Raw genomic sequence first — 22,986 nt, 5'->3', positions numbered from 1 at the left:
GAGATCGTTCTAATTGTAATCTATCTTCAAACATTACAAATTTTAAACTTTGAGAGTCCGGCACGATTCGTTAATGATGAAATCTTTTATTCATTTAGTCATCCACGAGACTTTCAATGCCTGTCTCTAACACCACTATTTTATTACATTTGCTTTTAGTATCAAGTAATCGTTAGAGAAAAATATAAATTTTATGAAATATGCTTATGGTACTATTAAAGTCATTTAGAGCCCGCGCCCGCGACGGACGATCAGAAACATGTCTGCTTACTAAATCTCGGATCTAGAAAGTATACGTGTTACTTTCAATAGGTTGATCAAGAGGTTAATTATCGATTTCTCATTAACATATCAGTTAAAAAACCTGTTTGTGCGGTGGCAAAAATTCACATCTGATTAATAGAGCCTATGAAAAAAACCAAAATGGTAAATTTTAGTAGCAGACCGTGTAATGGGAAACTCTGCACTACTGGGCCGGTGGCAGAGCTTCCAACAAAAGAATAACCGGAAACAAAAAGCTCAATGTTAGCGATACGGATTCCAGTCGTACTTGTTGTTGGGGATTCCGTTTTTATCCGAGGCGCGCTGGATTTAAATGTCTCACGCATACTTAGCCGCGGTGAAAATATTATTTCGGGAATAATATAAATGAATACTGTCGAGGTAATTCAACAGATTGAGCCTGTGTGAAGCAACAATGCAACAAAACGGGTCGTTTAATACGGATTCTGAATAAATTTGTTTTAATTCGACATTTCTTTAATGTAATTGCTTACATTTATTAGTAACTATATGAGAGCATTAGCTGCAAAATCAGTTAGGTACCTTCCACTTTTATTTATTTTAACATTTATAATAATTGTCGTTGAATTAAAAATAATTGTTTTTTCACCATCAAAGTTCATAATAAAATCGTGTATTTTCCTATTATCTTTCTTCGACGTATGCTCGCTTTCCACTTTCTTAAATCCCGGAGGTCATTTTTTCTGCTATCAAGTGATTTTCTTTGGTTTGGATTTTAATCCCGTTTGGAAAAAATTTAATTTTTATGCATTAATTACACTATGACCTCTTCTGGATAAAAACTATTTCATTGTGTCAGGGTTACCAGACAAAAATAGAGAGGGTTTACGGTTGGTGAATACGCTTCCTAAAGTCGTAGATACGTATTTTGTTTTTAAATTCTATTATATCGTTAAAAATCTACAATTATTTTTGCTTGAATTTTTTTTTCAAAAATTATTGTTCGTTTTTTTTTATAGTATAACTTGAGTTACATGTTCTTTTTTATTCTAAATGTCATGTTGTGTTCTTGAATTTATAAGTTTATTTGCAGACTATATTCCTTTTTAATAAATAAAACATATTTTCTTCCAGTTTTCTTTTAGTACCACATACTAAATCGGGACATGGCCTTCACAATATTCTACCCCCATGGTACTCAATCCCCCTTGCTCCAACCCGTTGTACACTAGCAGCAGATCTTTGGTATCCTTCCTCACATTATCTCCCTACCAAAGTCTTCTTACACCAGGTATTTTACTCTGGGGTATCCGATGAGGGTAGCTCATGATTATGGTCCACGATTTGCCTCCGTACGATACCATTATGCAGTCTGACAAAGTACTCAAAATTAAGATAACTCGTCAATATTTTTTGCTTTTGTAGACACTCATACATTATATTATATCTGCTACATACCGTTTCAATTTGTAACGTACGTGTATTAAAACATTTTTTTATTCAAGAAATAATATTCATTGTAAAAAAAAGAATATTTTATTAAATTATTAGCAAGTGCAAGTACGTTATAACAAAAATTTCGAGGGATCTTGACACCAGTTAGTGATTAAGGCAGATTGTTAATACTTTGATTTAAAATAGAATAGCTGACTGACAAAAACAATAACGCAATTTATAAAGCGCTTCATTGAGAATTATAAGTATCGCTACATATTATTTAATCTCTTCACAATTATATAAGATACACATAACATAGCAGTCAGAGTCAGAGTGGATGTCGTATTTTTTTTAAAGAGTTTTTCTGGTAGTTATAATATATTATCACAGACTTTTTTTTAAATTATGTATAGACGTGTATTAATTTCTTTATGAATGTCATTATTTTTACCGGCGCCAAGATGGAAACCGCTAAAGTTAGTCTCATTATGGTAGCTTCTAAGGTCAGTCAGCGACGTTCTAGTGAGTAGTGACGGCACTTCGTTTTATACAAATGATTTTTCTATACATCACATCTTTTATCATATGAACTCAATAAGTTGGTATAAACCTAATGTGGACTTACATCAATGTTGAAATATTATCCATGCTCAGAATAAATTCTCTCTTGAGATGAGCAAATGTGAGCTACGATTTTCGTTTGAGATTACATACATAAGTACATATTAGCTACCTACGTTTCAATGGAACACCCGTTAAGATGCACCACCATGTATTGTACTCCAGCGCATGTGCTTTGACTTACGTGTATCGTTCATACGAACGTTTTGAACATTCGAACAGTTTATAGCAGGAGAGAACGAGAGAATTTAAAACACCTCGTGCGCTAAGATTTGATTTATGTTAAAATATTTGATCGAATATATTCGCCGCCAACTCTGCATTTTTATATGTTAAGTCAATGCGCGCAGTATACGATTGGAATTTCGACGATAATTCTGGAAAACTTTTGCTATGACGCGGATTGCATGTAAAGAATTTTCCAGTCTAGTTTTTCTCACACAAAACGTTTGTGATTTTTTTGACTTATTTTATATAAACGTGAATTGGCGATTATCCATCCCATCGGTAAGTAAATTTAAGAGGTTTTTTTTTAATTTTAAAAGTTTTCAAAACGTGTCTGTAGAAATAGATAAAATGAATTAATAAGCTACTGATTTTATTCATTCTCAAAAATATATAGCCCCTATGCTGCACGAAAAAACTTACAATACTGTTAATTAAAATAAATTACAACAAATATCAGAAACAGTTGAAGCGAATAAAACTTGTCCTGTGGATCTATTATATACACATGGCGGCTATCGACGGTAGTTTATCATATTTATGTATTAAGGTATTATCATTTTTACAATAAGTTAGCCGTCTAAACTATCAAAACTGTCTATCTCGCTCTAAAAGTAAACAGCCAAGAGAGGGCTGTTAATACATAACACTTTTTGACAACTTTAGACGGTTAACTTATTGTAAAAATGAACTTCTTATTTAATACATAAATATAATAAACTACCGTTGATAGCCGCCTTGTGTATATAATAGACCCACTGATTTTTATTAAAGTATGCCCTGTTTACTACATCAATATAATAAAAATCATTTACCGATTGTATTCATTTAGCAAGAAAGTATTAAGTATATACATTAAGTACCTACTAATAATTGAAAAAAATACATTTTCAAAAAAAATTATGTGGACCTGTACGAACAACAGAAATATAAATTATACGCTATCTAAATCATTCATTTTTGACTGATTTCTAGCCATATGTCAATCAATCGCTTCAGTTTGTGATGTATGACATTTTTTATCAACCGTCGATCTCAAAATCATGCATATTTTGATGTTCTGACAAATTATTATTTATATATAAAATCCAAAACGGTTATTTTCAATTTCGCAAAACAATAATTTTACTGTAGCATTTTTCAATATTAGTACTTCAAATAGTAGGTACCTACATACTACAAGCAAAGCAATATTACCACTTTCACTTTACCGCAAAGTACATGAACCTCCACGTAATTGAAATTATAACTTTTAAGACCGTTTATAAGGAATATTATTGCTAGGTCTATTCTTTGGATCATACACACGTTAAAAAACAACATGTATTTTTTGATAGTCGCACAGTCGAATCCGTGGCCGAGAATTCAGACACGAGCGCTCTACCAACTATGCCACATAATTTTAAGTACCTAGTATAGATTTTTAACTTGAAATTAGTTTTTTAATCACTTTTATATAACGTCTATTAACAGCTATCAACTCTAAGTGGGCAATCAATCAAAATAAAACAATATGTATATTATATAAGTACGTATATTTGTTAACCTTTATAAGATACATTTAACATAGTACATCATTAAAATATTCTGTTTTGTCCTCTTACCAATAAAATAGTATAAAACTTAAATCCATTAGAATATAAAGATATGTTTATAATTATTTACACTTTTTTAATATAATTTACATGCGTTTACTAAAATTTAGAATAAAAGAATATTTTAATGATGTACTATGTTAAATGTATCTTATAAAGGTTAACAAATATACGTACTTATATAATATACATATTGTTTTATTTTGATTGATTGCCCACTTAGAGTTGATAGCTGTTAATAGACGTTATATAAAAGTGATTACAAAACTAATTTCAATTTAAAAATCTATACTAGGTACTTAAAAGGTAACCGGACAAAACAGAACATGACAAAACAGAACAGTGAAAAACAGAACAGCCAGGGAAAAAATGAAACATTAGTTTTTTGTGGAATCTATTTAGGTTATGTTAGGTCATTATTTCGTTGTACGTAGTCACCCAATCATTTTGAACATATCATATTGATTAAGATGAGATATCCTAAGCTTGTCGGCAATGTCCCGTTTACTTGAGGCTTTCTAGCGATTAGGAATGCAGAAATTAGGTATATAATTTGATTTATTATGGGGTATTGAAAATCTGTGCTATTAAAAATCTATCAACATAATAGAGATAGGACAATTTCAATATTAAATCTATATTTTTCCTGAAAGGTCATAGTTATATTTATCGTTGTTCTGTTTTGTCATGGAACCATTTTATTTGAGTCGTTTTTTGCGACCCAGGTTTCGCCTTTCCCCTATATAAGTTAGAATTATTAACTGTATTCGTTGTCAGTGTGTATTTACTATTGGTGAGTGCGTACAGTGCTTGAAGATGCCGAAAGGCGAAACTCTGGTCGCAAAAAATGACTCAAATGAAATAGTATATAAGTTTAATCTGTCCATTAATTCCATCAATATATTATTCCTGAGGCCCATTTACATCATTTTCAAAAATCTCCTGAGACTCGAACCCACATCTTTCACTTTCCGGGTGAGTGCTGTCACCTTTTTGCTATCGATCCTTCTATATTTAATTTATGTATTCACTACAATTATTAAGAATCTAACATTGTTAAATCTTGTTTGTATTCGCTATTAAAAAAAATGTAATTTACTTATTATACCTATCACTTTAGTGGAGATGTAGGTTTAATACTAATAACTATGATAAATATGTACTTATATATAATAATATGTTAATGTACTTTTCATATATATTTTTGTGTGTAATACTGAGTTAAACCTCTTCGTTTGGTATATTACTTTTCAACGAGTTGCTGCGGATGAGGTTTCAGGGTAAAATCTTGACGTTCATCCCAAAACCCAAAGCATGGAGCGTAAAATCTGACGTTAGGATAGCCTATAACAGGGCATCTTCAACTTTCTTAGAAATATGCCACTCAATCTTATTTAATGCTCAGATATTGTGAAGATTTATTTACATAACCCACAAAAAATTGGCTTAGAATGTGGAAAATTATTCAATAAATATATTAGATAAATATGTGAATGTATGAGAGTATATATAAATCTTTTACAACGCATAAAATCGAACAGTTTTCTTTCGTATAGCTATAAGATAAGTTATTATGTCATCAAAAAATAAATTAATTATTACATACCTACTATAATTATTTATTAATTATTCGTATCACATTCTTTTTCTTTTATCGGAGCAGAAAACGATCAAACAAGATTTCATTTAAAGGTTTGTGCATTTAATAATCATAAAAATGTCCTGTTATTTTTTTTCTTTATTTGGTCACACTAGACATTATTTACGTTACATTTTTGGAGAAATTCATGTACAATTTTCATAACTGAAATATTTGGTTTTGCCAGGAACGAAATAATCGTGAAAGAAGGGTATAACCTGCATTTTCCCAGACAATGTGGTTAAGATCTTCAATGGGATGCCCACACTGACACTGCGGGCTATCTACAACTTTAATTTTGTTCAATGATTCGTTGAGACTGTAATTCCCTGTCCTGCTTCTAGCTATTGTCACTATTACATCTCGCTTTATTTTAAAATATTTACTAAGCCAATTTGAGATCTCTCTTGTTAATTTACACAGATGTTTGATATAATTATCAATCAAACAACATTTTCAATTTAATAGTTAGCTTATTACGAAGTATACGAATTATATTACGAATGCTAAGAATTAAGGCATACGTATTCTTTTCTGTCCTCAAAATAATAACAATTGTTAAATTAATCCTACATATTCAAATCTACTTTTCAAGCACGTTATTATCGAGATCCGTTGTTATAAAAGCGATTATTTTATAAATTACATCACCTAGCTTGTACACTGCCAAATGAAACGCGTCATATGAGCGCAGCACATTTTAGGTACTTGCGCATAAAGCGCAGTGAGACACGCGCCATTCGACAAAGTCTCAAACTTGCCTCTTTTCAATACTTGATTTTATGATTATATTTTGATGTACCCCATCAGCAGTTAAAAGCATACTTCAGTGAAACTGCAAATAATTTTCAACTATAGGTGCGACAAAATTTTGGACTCGCAGGCAATCGGAGAGTAAAAGTCGAGCTGTGAACACGTCAATTTGTTTCGTGATGGCGACGGGGGTATTAATTCTTAAATCGTGTAAAGATGACTAAAAAACGTTACCCATTTACTTGAAAAAGAAAAAATGTCAATGAATATATTATTATTGTTACTAATAGAACAATAAACAGAATATTAAATGGACGCATGTTGGATTTATATGAAAAATTATATTTCGTTCGGCACGCGTCATTTCCACAATCCGCACATCGCCTAGCTGCGATCTTTTTAGACCATGCCTTAACTGAAGTATAGCCTTAATAGTAGGAAGGGCGACTAAAATATAGTATAAATACTATGATTGACATGATGCGGTAACATACTTATATATATTATATAGTGGTGAAATAATTTTACATATTTTATCGTAGACTGAAGATACATCATTTTCGACAGTTCTAGAAACGCATCGGTGTAATAATTTGAGGGATTTATATCCTCTCTCGTATCGCCTAGTTTAAGGCTGTTCGGTTACGACCCTTTAAAACTGCGATATTACTCATATTTTCCAATATAGTTTATTGAACAGTTACGATTACCCCTATAAAACTTACGTACCTACACATACATCATATAAAATGAATATTTCACTCCAGCAGATAAGATACAGCTTAATTTTCAGGCTTAATAAAATGGGTGTTTTCGTCTGATTTTTAGTATCGGGGCCGTAAATTTCTAAGCCAATTGAAATAATTATGTAGGCACTTATGTAATAATGAATTTAGTACCTATGTCATAACCACATTTCTATAATGTATTATCATATTTATGTTGTTCTTACAAATACAGCTTTTTAATTTGATTCTCAGTTAAGTAGATATATAATAATTATCATAATATTATTCAAATTAAATTTAGTACCACTAGTTTATCATCAGTCAACAGAAGCCGACAAACAATATAAATTGAAAATCAGTTTCATATTTTTTCCTACTCTAGAGCTCTGTAAGCGGTGTAGATAAGATACAAATTATTGTAATAAAAATGCGCATTTGTAAATGGTGTTATTTAAAAAAATATATATATCTATTTTCTGGCTGACAAACTATAAATCGTTCACAATTTTGCAAAATGGCGGCCGAAGTATAGCATGTACTGTACGAAAACATCTTCTTGGCTACGCTTCCAGGCGCTGTTGTTTACTAAATGGGAGGAGCTAATTATAATGGAAATGCGGTTAAAAATGGGCGGAGCATGTTAGTTCACAGTTTTAACACGTAGTCAAGAAGATGTTTTCGTACAGTACGAGTGTTAATTTTTGGTATCTTATTACTGGCAATCCCTTCCCATTCACGAATGGCTGAGCGTCGTGACCACCCTGATATACCTACAACTGTGGCGAAGCGAAGAAAAACTGTGGAAATCCGACATAAACAGTACACACTAAACTTTGTCATTCATACTTATTTTGTATTTACTAAAGTTGGAATACAAACTGTAGATGGTATAAGCTAGTTTTTAAAAATCTAAGACCTGCCTAAACAAACCACAATACCTATAAATTAGGTAAAAAAAAATCTTCTCTATAAAATATTTAAAATTATGGCATTAAACCATAGAAATTTTAGATATATTTAGGATATTATACATAGAAGAATATTTTTTTATGTTTTATGGTTTGGTTTAGGCAGGGCTTAAAGTATGACTATACCTAAGTGTGGATCTCCACAACCTACCTTTACCATTATAGTTTAGTGTAGGCATGGTTTTATTGAATTTTAATTTAATTTTAATTCAGTCTGCAATTTGTATTATTAGTTCAATGGAAACAAATCAGTATAATTGACAAAATTTAGTGTGCAGTATTTATGTCGAATGTCTACAGCTTACCTTTACCCTTCGCCACTAAAATACAGTCATCTTCCGAGTGACTAAGACTCCCCGCCCATCACAATCATCAGTTCCCCTCAGGGCAGAGTAAAAGTCACCCCAATAACCTTCTTCAATTGATTGCTCTAGCGCAGTGGTCTTCAAACTGAGTTCCGCGACACTTCTCTGGGGGTTCCGCAAGTCAAAAAAAAATCGACAAATAGACCTAGACTTCGACAAATTCTGTAAAAAAAAAAGTAATTATTTTAAGATATATTTTTCTAAGGATGGGATGGGGTTCCCTGAAAAAAACTTATAATTCTAAGGGTTCCGTGAGTCGACAAAGTTTGAAGACCACTGCTCTAGCGCATCAACACTTCTCTGGCAAAACCATCAGTCTCTTCATATTATACATTCACCAAGATCCAATCAGACATATTGTTGTGAGCCATTTCTTTATCTGGAATATCTCGATGATTGGACTGGTTAGTCCTGTGCTCTGTCCAATAAATACGAAGCATTCGGCGCCAACACCACATTTATAAGGCATCAATTGCCTTCCACTCTCTTTCCCTCAGGATCCATGACCCGATACCGAACAGAAATATGGATAGTCGTAATATTTGCACAAAGATAATTTTTGTGGAAATTTCTCGATTCTACCGTATTATGCTAAGACGAGTCATCGCATGTTTCGCAGTATGTGTACTCCTTCGCATATTTGGTTTACATCCGCTTTAGCACTGGCCACTATTACAATGTACATATAAAGTCTCTCCTTAAGGCGAGTTATTTCCAGGTATGCGGTTATTTTCACCATACATTACTGAACTAATAGTGCACTCCAAAACTCTGCATTACGTTTCTATCTAGTAGGTAGCAGGTATAGCCAACAGGTATATTGCGGCCGTATTTGTAATTTGGCAATATTGTACAATAATTCAATTATTCAATTCTAAAAAAATATCTGTTCTTATATTTTTACTACTGAAATATTTTTTCATCTATGTGTTCAGAGGACTTTGATAGTTAGATTTGGTTATATATATTTTTTAATTAATTTCAGTAAAAACTCAATCCCAATAACAAACAAGTTGACCAACCCTACATATTATAATATTACCATACATTTTATATCGAAACATTTTCATGCCTGGTCTCAAGATGGTAAATTATGATAAATTATTGCAGTATATTGGAGATCAATTATTATTATTGGTTGCTTCTAGTGATGACGATCAACAGCAACAAGAAAATACTGTATTTTCGAGCTTGGTATTTTGCTATATATGTCAATACAAAAAAAAATATTTGATTTTGTATTTTTTTAATTGTTTCAGAGGATATTTACTTCAAAGACACTCTACTCACCCAGAATGCGCGAGAGAACTCAAAAGCGACAGTACAGTGTGCAGCCCGTGGCGATCCAAAGCCTACGGTGTCTTGGTATTTCAATGGAGCCCAAATCGCAGGTAAATTAAAAAGTATACATACGAATGCATAATATTAATTGTGAACCAATGTCAAGGTTATTTACTATCCCCGAAATATTCCAAGATAAATTTACATCTGGTAACTTATATTGTGATATTTATGTATGACATAAAATTAAAATATCTCCTAATATCTCCCGCTTGTATCTTATGAGTTCGATGCTCATCTGACATTTATTTCGACACTTTTATAAATCAACTTTTCAGACATAAATCGCAAAACCACTGGCTACTTTTATGTGTATTTATTGTTGATATTGTTTTATAAAAATTTAAGATAAAATGACTAGGTACCTAGTAAAAAAGTAATTAACGACAAATATTTACCAATTAATTTGTCAATATTATTTAAAACCTATGGGATGTTAGTTTGAAAGAATATAAAAAGCCTACCTAATATTGGCATAATATGTAAACAACTCGTCTATGTGTTGAAAGTGTTACCTTTACAGACTAATTTCGCGAAAAAATTGTATAAATTGCAATTTACGAAGGTTGTAAGTACTAGTTATTGGTTATCTTTGAATGCATTCTGTTAACCTGTTCGCAATAAAATAAAGATTTTCGATTATTTATTTTTCGTTAAAATTATTACCATTCATTTCAATACGCAACAATCATCGTCACGCCCTGACTATTATTATAATAACCCGTAACTAAAAATAAATAGCGATTTATTTAATCAATTTTTTTCTTAGATTTTATTCAAATACCTAGGTGTAGTATGAATTTTATATTGAAATAGTTTCGTTGAAAAAAAACGCATACAAAAGTTTTTTTTTATCAATAAACTAGCTTTTGAAAAGTCAATATTATTTATGCCTACTTTTCAAGGCATTGAAAGCATTTAACTGTGTACACACCGACAGAAAACACATAGACTTCAATTTGTAGGCTTTTCAACTTTATCAGAAACGATTCGTTTTAAAAAAAATGCTAAAAAAGCTTTTATTTCCAATTATTATTTCTAAAAAAACCGCACAATGCCTTTTAAAAGAGCTTCCATTCCAAAAAAAAAACCTTCGGAATAACATTCGCTCTTCCGTCTTTTTTTATATAAAGGGGAATGATAATAAAAAACGTGCCGCACAATCCGAAATTAACATAGAAATTAAAACTCTCCCTAGAATCTACTCTCAAGATAAACAAAGCACGTGCCATATCACGCAACAATATATTTTATATCTTGGCTACATTGCAATATCGAAAGAAGTCCAATCAGAAAGCAATTCCGCAATAATATCAGATAGAATAATAAAATAGTTTCTTTGCATAATTAATATTGTTGGTTTAATGAAAATCTCATCGTAACAATATCCCAGAATATATTAAAGAATGAGTCTTGAGTTATTACGAGTACATAACTTATATTTAATAATCTTCTGCAAATTATTACAAACTATCAATAACCGGTGACTTTGTCTGCGTGGAATAAAGAAAATTAAAAATAAACATGCATAATGAAGTAATTCTATTTGATTTTTTTTTTTTATTCAATGAGATATAACAATTTGATTTGGGCGAACGCTCTGCTACCCGTACGTTAACTTAACACTTTACCTACTAGTGATGATTTGTTGCAAGCGCGTTATTTTATTTTTACTTCGGAACCTTATAATAATATATAAGTCGGTACAGTAAAACCTCGATAAAACGGACTAATGCAGATGATGGGATGTCTGTTAAAAAAACAAAATCCTGTATATTCGTCTTCGGATGATATATCCAGACACAGCCATTGTGGAGTAACGTTAATTTTCAATGTCGACGCGCTTGTTTTCAATTAACATAATTAAGTTTGGTTTGCACTTTTGAAGTCTGCCATTTTTTATAATCAACTCTCTAAAATTACGAAAATGCGTGTAATATAGTTGAATTTCATTATCTGGCTAATGGTCAATACATTTTATTAGATTGTCATTAGTAGATCACTGATAACTGGACATGTTGTTTCTTCTTCCTCGCTATCTTTACTTCCATCATATCAAGGCTTTACTGTACAGATTAAATTATATTGAATGGGTACCAACAATGTAACCCATAAGTTGTGTTAATAAATTATCAATATTGGTTCGGTAGTTTTTAAATTATATTGGAATTGACAAATAAATATACAGAAAAAAATAATATTTTATGCCTAGGTATCATATAAATATTTAAATGATCAAAATACAAATATTTCAAAATAACAGATAGGTACTTCAATCTTATTATATAAATAATATCATATTTGATATTGTATCATGAATAGATTACTAACTTAATTGAGTTGTTAAAATTAACAGGAACATAATATTTGTCTTTCAGAATGTAGTGCCGACATAATAAAAAATATTATCATCGTACAGTCGTCCCATTTTCAAATTTTGATAATGATTAACCTACTTAACATAGTATGCTCAGCTTTGTAAATGCCACTGTTAATATTCTAATGAATTATTAAAACAAAAATTATAAATGACTTATCTTTACATCTCATCGACGATATCCAAATGTAACCCCAGATGTTCATTTTGTATTCGAACCTTTACTTGAAGCCTCAGATTCGCTGTCAGACATGTACCTAATTATTTTACAAATTCGCCTAATTTGTAATTATAAGAGGTACCTACTCCGATCGGCTGACAAGCGCACGTACACACAACATATTTGGACAAAAACAAAACCTATGTTGCCACTCTAGTAATAACTTTTTTTAAAAATTAATAATTATTTCAATGTGCACACAACCTTTTTTTATGTGAAGTTTAATTTTATTTTTGAGCGAGTCTTTTAATATTTTTTCAATATGTTTTCTACGTGCGATAACTATTTTAACTTATGCGATTTCGATTAAATTTAATGTGCACTTAATTGTTACTAATATTTGGATTTCACACAGAAACATCAAACTCGGTAGCTTGACTTAAAAATATTTAAAAACACATAATATAATTTATTATTTTACTCGTTTTTCTACGACTATCCGTTTCGTAAGCTATAATCACATCATTTGACATCGATGCATGTCATCGGATATTGACAATCTCGTAGTTCTATTAATTTCGTTCACAAATCTGGCTGATGATCATACACGAAGTTCTGCCTAACTATGTATATATCATGAGCTTTTACAATCTCTCAACATTTTTGAAAGAAAAATTCTGCGCCGTATATATTGACCGATCAGGGATGGCACCAATTGGAGGAGAAGATATAATGCTGAGCTCTATGGGATGTACGAAGATTGCAGCGCAGTTCAATCAATTAAGATTGGGAGACTCCGATGGCTAGGTCATGTGCACCATATGAATGACACTGAACCGGCAAAGAGAGTGATGTCCAGCAATCCAATAGGGCATAGAAGAAGAGGCAGGCCAAAGATTCGCTGGTTGTATGGAGCTGCCAGTGACTGCCGTATTCTGGGTGTACCGAATTAGAAAGCGGCCACACTGGATAGGGACAGGTAGAGGGAGCTGTTGGAGGAGGCCAAGACCCACACCGGGTTGTCGCGCCCCTGATGATGATGATTTTACAATCTCTGTCATATTTGCGGTCGACACAAGTTCTTTTATAGTCAGACAACGGTGCTGAATTTACGTATTCCGATTGTAGTACTACCTACTAACTAATACTTCAAATGGAATTCGAAAACGAAGCGATAAATAAAAAAAAAATTGTATATTTCGCTCAAATTAATGAATACAATAAAGGTGGATTGGACACATCTCAGAGACAGAATGGTCGTTGGCTTAATGCGATAATTTAGTGGTACTCCAGGAATATAAAACGACCGAAAGGCTACCCTAAGTTACGCAGGATTGAAGAAATATTAAGATTTGGCGGAATTATATGACAGAAAATAACAAGTACAGACAAAACGCTAGTAGATTTAAACAGGCTGATGATTTTGAATAAACGTGGTATCTCCATTTTTATTATGATGCTTATAGTGGGTAATCATAACACAAATTGGATATCGGATTCATTTCAAAGTATAATCAATAACCAGCACAATGAATTCAAAATGGTGCGTCCCTGCCTTACTATAGAAGGGCTTGGGTTGACGAGATGAAAAAACCAAACCTGTCAAGGCTATAGTAATTACTTAGGAAATCTATTATGATACCTCGTTTTTATGGTTACACTATGGCTCATTCTATTAATATTTACTATTGATTTGACAGCTCCTAGTGCCAAGTACAACAAGACAGACAATGGACTAGTGATAGGCAAAGTAACCAGGGACGACAGAGGGGAATACACGTGCAGAGCTTTTCAGGTTTCAAATTACTCATCCAATGTCGCTGAAAGGATTATTTCTCTCACCGTCCAACGTAAGTAATAATATTCTCTTTGTAATTTCTGATTATGTATTATTAAAATTTTCTTTTTATTTTCTTATATGTTTACTTATTTTCCATTAGTGTCATTCATTACGTAGTTTACTTGTTTATCTAACAAGAAATATATTATCATACTATTTACTAAAACTAAGTCGAAGTATTTTTTAATATACGGGATATAATCTTTGTTTATGATTAATAGTAGGTACATAGCATTTTCATTATATTATGTTATTAACTATAATATTACATATCCTGACCGTAACAGTATATTAAACCCCAGCCACTTTTAGTTTCTTGAGTTATCCAATAATGTGTAGAGAACTAATCAGATGGAAACTCATTTTTTTCACCCAATAATGATTATTTTACACATTTCAAATTATTCTGAAAATTTACAATTATTGACTAATATACGTTATACTGTACATTAAGTAGCATGATAAAATTAATATTTATGTTAAGGGACAATAATTATAATTAGTATCAAATACAAACTTTCGATAAGTAATTGAATAGTAAAAATATTGAAAATAAGTAGGTAATTTAATTATTTTTATAACTAATGATCCTTGCAGGTTTTACGTCCACGCCCACAATGACCGAATGGTTACCGCATCGGCATAATATTATAATGTCGTGGTTTCCGGGAGTCTGACAAATTCATATGCTAACATCCATTGATTGTAAAAACAAAATAAATATCTGTTAATACAATCTCTACGCTGTGGAGGCCTATACGATTTTCTTAGGATCGGACATAGTAAAAAAATGGCTCTTATTCTTAAATTCAATTTAAATTCTATGAGACCTGGTTATTAAATGATGAAAGATACTTTTTGTGTGGGTTAAAAATGATATAATGTCGATTGTGAAAAGTCGATTTTTTGGTCTTTAAACAAATAAGTATGACTAAAAAAGTTTAGTGTGCACTATGTGTCATATCACCACTGCTGCATAGTGCATGCGATAATGTATATAATATTATGAATGTATTAATGTACACTAAAAAAATTTAAAATAATTTAAAAAAAATTAACTACTCGTGCATTAACTACTGTTTATAAATTAATGACACAACATTTTTTTGAAATACAATATCTAGAAGCGGTGAAACCGATCGGTCAAATAATATCTCGGTGTGGATAACCCACTGTCAATATAAGCCCCACGCTCTCTTAGGTCCAAATTATTTTAGCAAGATCGATTGACGTAAATTATTAGTTCGGGAGGCGACATTTATTTAATAGCCGATAGCAAAAACATTTCACACAAAACGGTATAACGTGAAAGTTATAATATAAGTAGGTTATGATAGAACGATATATCTCTCAAAAAATGGTCACAGAGTTTAAAAAAAACAAAAGGATTGTCTAGGCTCTAGATATTATGAAGAATTTTATTTTATTCTGTATTCAGGTTGATAAAGCTTTGGATGTAAGCGGGTGATGGTGTGATGGAGGAGATGAGTGAAGAACTGAAGTATGATTATTGAGAGCGGTTGCTTTTTTATTTGTGGCTTAACACAGATACAGTGATATAATGATAATAACGAGATATTTATCCCGATGCGCGGTAACACAGAGTGACAGTTATACAGTACAAACGAAAAACGGAGTGAAATATTCGGCCTGTGACGCGACGATACGCAGTAAAATTTTAATTCAATCGTGATAGACTATTTATTGAGCTCCTCACGATTTAATACTGCTATAACTGAATATCCCACCAATTTTGGTCAACCAAATGCAGTATTGACTGACGATCTGAGAAATCTACAATAATCATAATTTTTATTATTTGATGTAAATTTCTTATTTGTAACTCTAATTAGATTCGTGAAATGCATGTGATAAACAATCTTATTTTTTGCCGTCAACATTTCTCATTGAGTAAGCATTAACTGATGCGCTGACGGTTTGTGAAATATTTATACAAAAAATACTTAAATGATATTGATTTAAGAAGACTAATACATCGCGGATTTGTATTGACACAGCTTTTTCTCACAGGACTCGTTGATTACCACAGAGCATAATTATTTCTGACAAATCGAAAATTATTACGAAATTTAATACATAAAAATTAAAAAATATATTATTACATAAATATTTAAAGATGGTTTTAATTTAATAATATTAGAGCAAGGTGTACTACTCCTCATATGTTGGTATTAAATAATTTTGGGTGAGATTGTCTAATCGAGAACTATCCGTAATTTTTAAGGAAACATATTTTTGTATTATCATGATATTCTATCTTCATTATTCAAATGATATAAAAACATAACAATTAGCGTAATTTAATAAATTGTATATATTATATTATGATTAATATTATTTTAAACCACTCGTTTAACAAGTTGGGAGTCAATTACAAATTTCAATAAAAGAGTTCACCGAATATATTTAACAAAAATACTTAATGTATAGTTTAAATTAAATTTAAATATACCTACCATGGTTTCACAAAGAATATCTAAACAAAAATCAACAACTACAAATAAGTCATGAGACCTTAGAATTCTGTTAAAACAAAATATGGTATTATTTTGATTTATAAAAAGCGTAAAATAATGATTTTTAAATGGTAGATACCTAGTAAGTATATTGTGTGTTACTTTTAAATATGGATTAACATTGTACAAATGTATTAATAGTATACAATATAATATATATACACGCTTCAAATAAGCACCGTCTTTCAAAATTGAGTGTTTGCTCTTTGGGCAAGTTGTTTTACATTTATGCAAATTCTGGCTTTGAAACAGAATGTCTATGTTGTGCCAAAGCACTTTGTGATACTGAATTTTCAATTTCAGACAAGCCAATATCGCACCATGCCACTGCCAAACAAGCGTATGGCTACATCACGGGTAAGTTATGACATATCTCTACCAATCACTATCAGGTCAAAAAAATAAAGTAATTTTCGCTGACGATACCATGTAATCTCCCTCTAACAATCAGTGTAGTGGTAAAGTAAGAAATTTGCAAATGATGTACGAGGAATCGCTAGCGCACTTAAAACCAGACGCTCACCGCACTCCCTATGTTAGTTGCAAACTACTGGAATATTTACCTTTCGTCATCTCGGAAAGTAGATCGACAGCATTTTCGTTTCTATCCAAAATCAAGCACAAAAAATTGATTGATCAATAGGACCAATAACAATATAAATATGTGACTGACATGGGTAGCATCGCCGAGTTACCAAACCTATATCTTCGTAAACTGAGCGACCCGCCTCTCCACGCTTAGTGGGCTCTACAGTATTAGAGGCCATCCATTGACTAAAATCGTATGCGGTTTAGATCCGTGGACCATACTAAACTTATGATTTTTGTTCATGAAAATATATTTTCACTAAATTTATAAGTGTAAGTGTATGGTATAAACGGATACGATCAGAATATGAACAGAAAAGATAAGCTTAGTATGGCACACGGTTCGAAACCGCATACGGTTTCAGTCCATGGATGGCCTATTAGATTGCATTGTGTTTTGGTTGAGTGGTCATGTCACTAGAAAAATTTACGCCCATACCGTCTTCCTGCTGCTATCTGTGAGCTTTATATCTAACGCTGGCATAATAAAATTTGTTATCAGTTTCAGCTCAAATTACTGTCTCGTAGTCAACTATGCTCATATTTCTATGAGTCTACCTGATAATGATTCCGCCCTCTTTAGGGTTCCATGGAATTAGATCCTTAGGGGATGCCACGTTTTGACTGTGCTAATACATATATACAGATAAAACACATGAGTAAATTAGAATCGTAAGATTAACAAACTAGCTCTAACAAGTTTGAACAAACATGTAGCACATATGTAAATTTCCATCCCTAGAGTTAACAAACTATATTTTACCACGGTTATTTTTTTATATAAACAATTACATATTTTTAAAGTATGAATTATTTGTGGTTTCGGTTTAAATATCCTATCAAAACTTTGATAAATCCCTAACAAATAAGTGTGTAACTCAAAGTTTGGCAGTCTGTATCAATATACGATGAAAAAAAAACAAATTTAACCTATTTTTTTAATTGTTCACTTTATAGGAACAGTTAACCTAACGTGTAGAGCGATTGCGAACCCCGCTGCCAACTTCACCTGGCACAGGAGCGGAAGAGCGGTGGCGAAGAGTTCTGGAAGAATCTTCGAGGATATTCACATATCCATCTTGGAGGTCCCCATCCCTGACAGAAGCGCCTTCGGAGACTACATGTGCAAGGCGGGTAACTTCATGGGCACCATGGAGACGATCATCACGCTGGTTGAAGGTCATCGTCCTGATCCGCCAACTGAGGTAATTCATGCTTATTATTTTTTCATATATTTTATTTTTCAGCCCCTGTTTAATAGGAGACTACATACAAATCATTTCTCGTAAAGAAACATTTTGCTAACAAGTTTATTTATTCTAACGTTTTCAATAACATTATTTAAACTTGATATTCAAATAGCTAATAGCTGTGTTTTTATGTTGAAAAAAGTTTTCAGCGTACAGTTTTAACTTATCTACGAATATTATTGTTCATTATAGCTGACTGACTTTTTTATATTATATAATTATACAGTTAGCTGATGTGCAACTTAATAGCATGCTGTTTCTTTCGTTTGAATGAATGAATGATAATATTAGGTAACTATGTAAATATTTTTAATAATTACAAAGTTACCAATATTTACTTTCATACGGTCTATTTCACATTACACAAATGTATGTGGCTATCTTTTTATACTTTCATTTCAGCATTTATACAATTAGTAAAAAATAAACGATTTATTAGTATCCTTAAAAAACTACTCGCAAAATCTCAAAATAATTACTGCGAAGACGAAGGCTCCTCGAAAATATACGAAGTCAAAATTATAAGTTAACACTTCATCTTGAGATGTTTATAGCTCAGCCAAACATCAAAGTATTGTTGTTGCTTTATAATAATTAAGTATATATAAATGCAATACATAACGGTGTATAAATTTATAGCTTAATAAGCCTCAGCTGAGATTTCATCACTTAATATAAAAGTGGCAAATGCGGATATAATATAATGTTTCCATACATTGCTAAAAAGTTGTATAAGTAATTCCATTATTATTATAAAATGACTAAAAATACTCAAATATTGACATGATATTATGTCTTACTAAATGTAAATATTTTAACGTTTAAGATTTCACAAACGAATTTCTCTTCTTGGTCGTGGCTCTAGATCGTGAGCAATTTGAAAGTGCATCATATTCTGAGCGACCAAGATTTTCCACACTTCTCGATCCTGAAAGCAGGGCAAAGTGAAGGCTGCCCCCAGTAAGCTCCTTTACTTGGTCGCTCCAACGCGCCGATGCTCTTTCTCTGCTTGGTCTTCACTGGATACTACCAAAACCAATGGTCGAACAATATGTCCAAAAAAACTGCAGACATATTGTCGTGAGCCGTTTCTTTATATGTAGTCTCTGGATGATTCCCCGGTTCATTCTGTACTTTGTCAAAGAAATACGAAGCATTCGGCGCCAACACCACATATTGAAGGCATCAATTACCTTCCGCCCCCTTGCCATCAGAGTCCGTGACTCGACACCGTACAAAAATATGGAGAATACCAATGTCTGTATAAATATAATTTTCATGGCAATTGAAATTCTCCAATCCTTATATATAGTGGAAAGACATGTCATCCTTAGACTATAGATACATCATGTCATCGCATTTTTTGCACTCTGTGTGAGCCTTCTTATCCCTGCTTCACATCCGCCTTTTCCACTAATGATCGATTCCAAATATACAAACTCGTCTACTGTTTCTGGGTTTTGGAATATTCTTGCGGTTTAAGGTTAGCTCGATCTTATAAAAACTATTTTAGTATGAAATGTTGATTTTATAACAAAAGTTACATTATTTAACATAAGTTGACATTTTCTTAACTTTACTGGGCATAACGCGAAAGGGCAAAAAGAGGAATGAGTGGATAAGAATACAGACAAGGGTTTGCGATGTAATAGATTTCGCAAAAAACCTCAAATGAAAATGGGCTAGACACAATATAGCTCAAAGAAGGGACGATCGTTGGACAAATTTTATCAACCAGCGGTATCCAAGAGGTACAAAATATCCGCAATGATCGATGAAATGATAAAGTTCTGCGGACGCAACGCACAGGACCGAGAGAAGTGGAATCATCTTGGAGAAACCTTCATCCAGCAGTGGATAGATTCATGCGGATGATGATGATGATATATTATATAATATTTATATATTAATTTTTATTATGTCCATCTATTAAGCTTTATCTTGTACCTAGATTATGTCAGTATTGTAGCGTAAAGCTCGATATAAGCAATGGAAGTATTAGATATTAGGTATATTTACCAATAATAAAGAAGGAAAATAATAATCAAATTATAAATAGAAAACAAGCTTTCATTGAAAAAATAAACAACCAAATTTGATTACTTTGAGCTTTCTGATTGATCAATACGCTTTCACTCTAAATCAAATATAAAATCTGACCCCCGGGTGTGTACCTATTGAAAATCATCCCTTATGTTTTGAAGCCGTACCGAGTTGCCGAAATTTTAGCGCTAGGAAAAAAAACAATAAATCCCTAAGCAGAATTTACGGACGTCAATTTTTTCATCGAGTACAGAAGTTGCGTTTTATTTTCTTTTCTAAAATATATACATTTCATTTTGATTCATTTTTTCCCGCGCGATATACGTATAAACTTTTTCTCGAAAATTTTCAAATATGGGACCAATATATATTTTTTATGTAAAACCTCGTAACTCCGTTATTATTGAATGCGTCAGCGGTCTTTTTTATTTATTCGTTACAATAAAAACCGCTATTGAATTTTTTTGTTAAACTTCAAAGGACGTTTAATTTTCATGCGTTTTGTTTTTCCGTATCAAATATCCAGGAAAACTGATGTGAATCGTTTTTTATACAATGCGTAAATTTAGACAAAGCGTTACGTTGATTTTTTTAAAATATAGTATCTACTTATATGTACCATTACAAAATACCTTTAATCTATGTCTGATGTTTTTAAAAATTCATTTGTAATAAAAAAATATTACATAAAAATAATTACAAGATAAAAGGAACTTTTTATATACCACGTTTTTAATTTTTCTGTTGAATCATATAAACTTGACAATTCTATGTATTAATGATTTAGGACAAATAAGGCAATTGTCAACAAATCATTTTTTGCTATTTTGCAACAAACGAACAAATATAGAATACTGAAATGTCATTTTGATTTCCATAGTAACGCATGTATATATTAATAATTTAGTTGCTAGGACCACCCCCTTAGCAACCAAACCATTAATAGTGGATTGGATTACGGATTGCTTCCGAAATAACTTTTCGTACAAAACAGAATTAACTGAAAATGAATTCAATTCTACTTAAGATGGCTAAAAGTATTAAAATAATGCATTGGCATCGTGTTCTAATATATTCTAAAATTTTCAAATATCTAGCTAGTCGGGAAGCTAGTTAAAAATTGATTTCAAGTTTTGTACTGGATAAACAACCACCAGACAAACAAGAATACTAACTAAGAAAAACGTGGTAATAGTATCGTTTGTTTCAAATTCTAGTGAAATAAAAAACTACCATTAATAATTTTATTATTCTTCGTATTATTTATTTTCGCTTTTTATACGTACACACTTTTCATGCAGTCATCTTAACAGGGAGAGTTGTATCACTGCGAGTAGGTATATAGTATTATAATACGAAATGTGCAATTTAATACAATTTAGTAAAAAAAATATATATCAAAAGTGTTTAAATTAAATAATATATACATACCTACCTACTTAAAAACATCAATCGACAAATTAATTTAAAATATAAAGATAAATTTATTTTTTACCACGTTTTTCTTCGTTCATATTCTTGTTTGTCCGGCGGTTGTTTATCCAGTACAAATCTTGCAATCGATTTTTAAATAACTTCCCGACTAGCTAGACATTTGAAACTTTTATAATATATCAGAACACAATGCCAATGCATTCTTTTATTACTTTTAGCCATCTTTCAATAGAATTGCATTCATTTTCAGTTAATTCTGTTTTATATGAAAAGTTATTTCGACACCATTATTGGTTGCTAGGGCTAGCAACTAAATTATTAATATATACCTGCGTTACTACGGAAATCAAAATGAAATTTCAGTATTCCATATTTGTTTGTTGCAAAATAGCAAAAAAATGATTTGTTGACAATTGCCTTATTTGTCCTAAATTATTAATACATAGAATTGTCAAGTTTATATGATTCAACAGAAAATTAAAAAACGCGGTTATATAAAAAGTTCTTTTTATCTTGTAATTATTTTAATCTAATTCCCGTTCGCTTTTTAATTATATCAATGAACAATTATTTTATGATTATTATTTACAGTATGTTAGTAGAGTAGATAATGGTAGCCACCTATGTTTCAGATAATTTATTCCGTGACAATATGTGGTCTAAGATTTTTTTTTAAATAGATCTATATAACCATTTGAAAAAATTGTCCATCATTCCGAAATATATGCAAAAATAATTAACGAAGTTTACATATTATGTATCTTTCTAAATCTAATCTAAAAACAAGAGTTGCGTGCAATAATTATAGACAACATTTTGAAAGAGTGGGGTGATATTGATCA

At 31.4% G+C, this 22,986-nt stretch overlaps 1 protein-coding gene across 1 annotated transcript in view; it reads left to right on the top strand.

Annotated features, from left to right (window-relative positions):
- LOC147078505 (opioid-binding protein/cell adhesion molecule-like) overlaps positions 1 to 22,986 on the top strand; it is a 439,789-nt gene that overhangs the window by 376,578 nt on the left and 40,225 nt on the right. The window contains exons 4-7 of the mRNA XM_085957293.1: positions 9,834 to 9,965; positions 14,153 to 14,302; positions 17,133 to 17,186; positions 18,375 to 18,622. Coding sequence (XP_085813419.1) covers positions 9,834 to 9,965; positions 14,153 to 14,302; positions 17,133 to 17,186; positions 18,375 to 18,622 — 584 coding nt within the window. The remainder of the gene's footprint in view (positions 1 to 9,833; positions 9,966 to 14,152; positions 14,303 to 17,132; positions 17,187 to 18,374; positions 18,623 to 22,986) is intronic.

This window comes from Rhyacophila brunnea, unplaced genomic scaffold (genome assembly GCF_057557595.1).
Source record: "Rhyacophila brunnea isolate RB1 unplaced genomic scaffold, BYU_Rbru_1.0 scaffold_11, whole genome shotgun sequence".
Classification (NCBI taxonomy): domain Eukaryota; kingdom Metazoa; phylum Arthropoda; class Insecta; order Trichoptera; family Rhyacophilidae; genus Rhyacophila; species Rhyacophila brunnea.
This window is presented reverse-complemented; position numbering and strand designations above follow the sequence as displayed.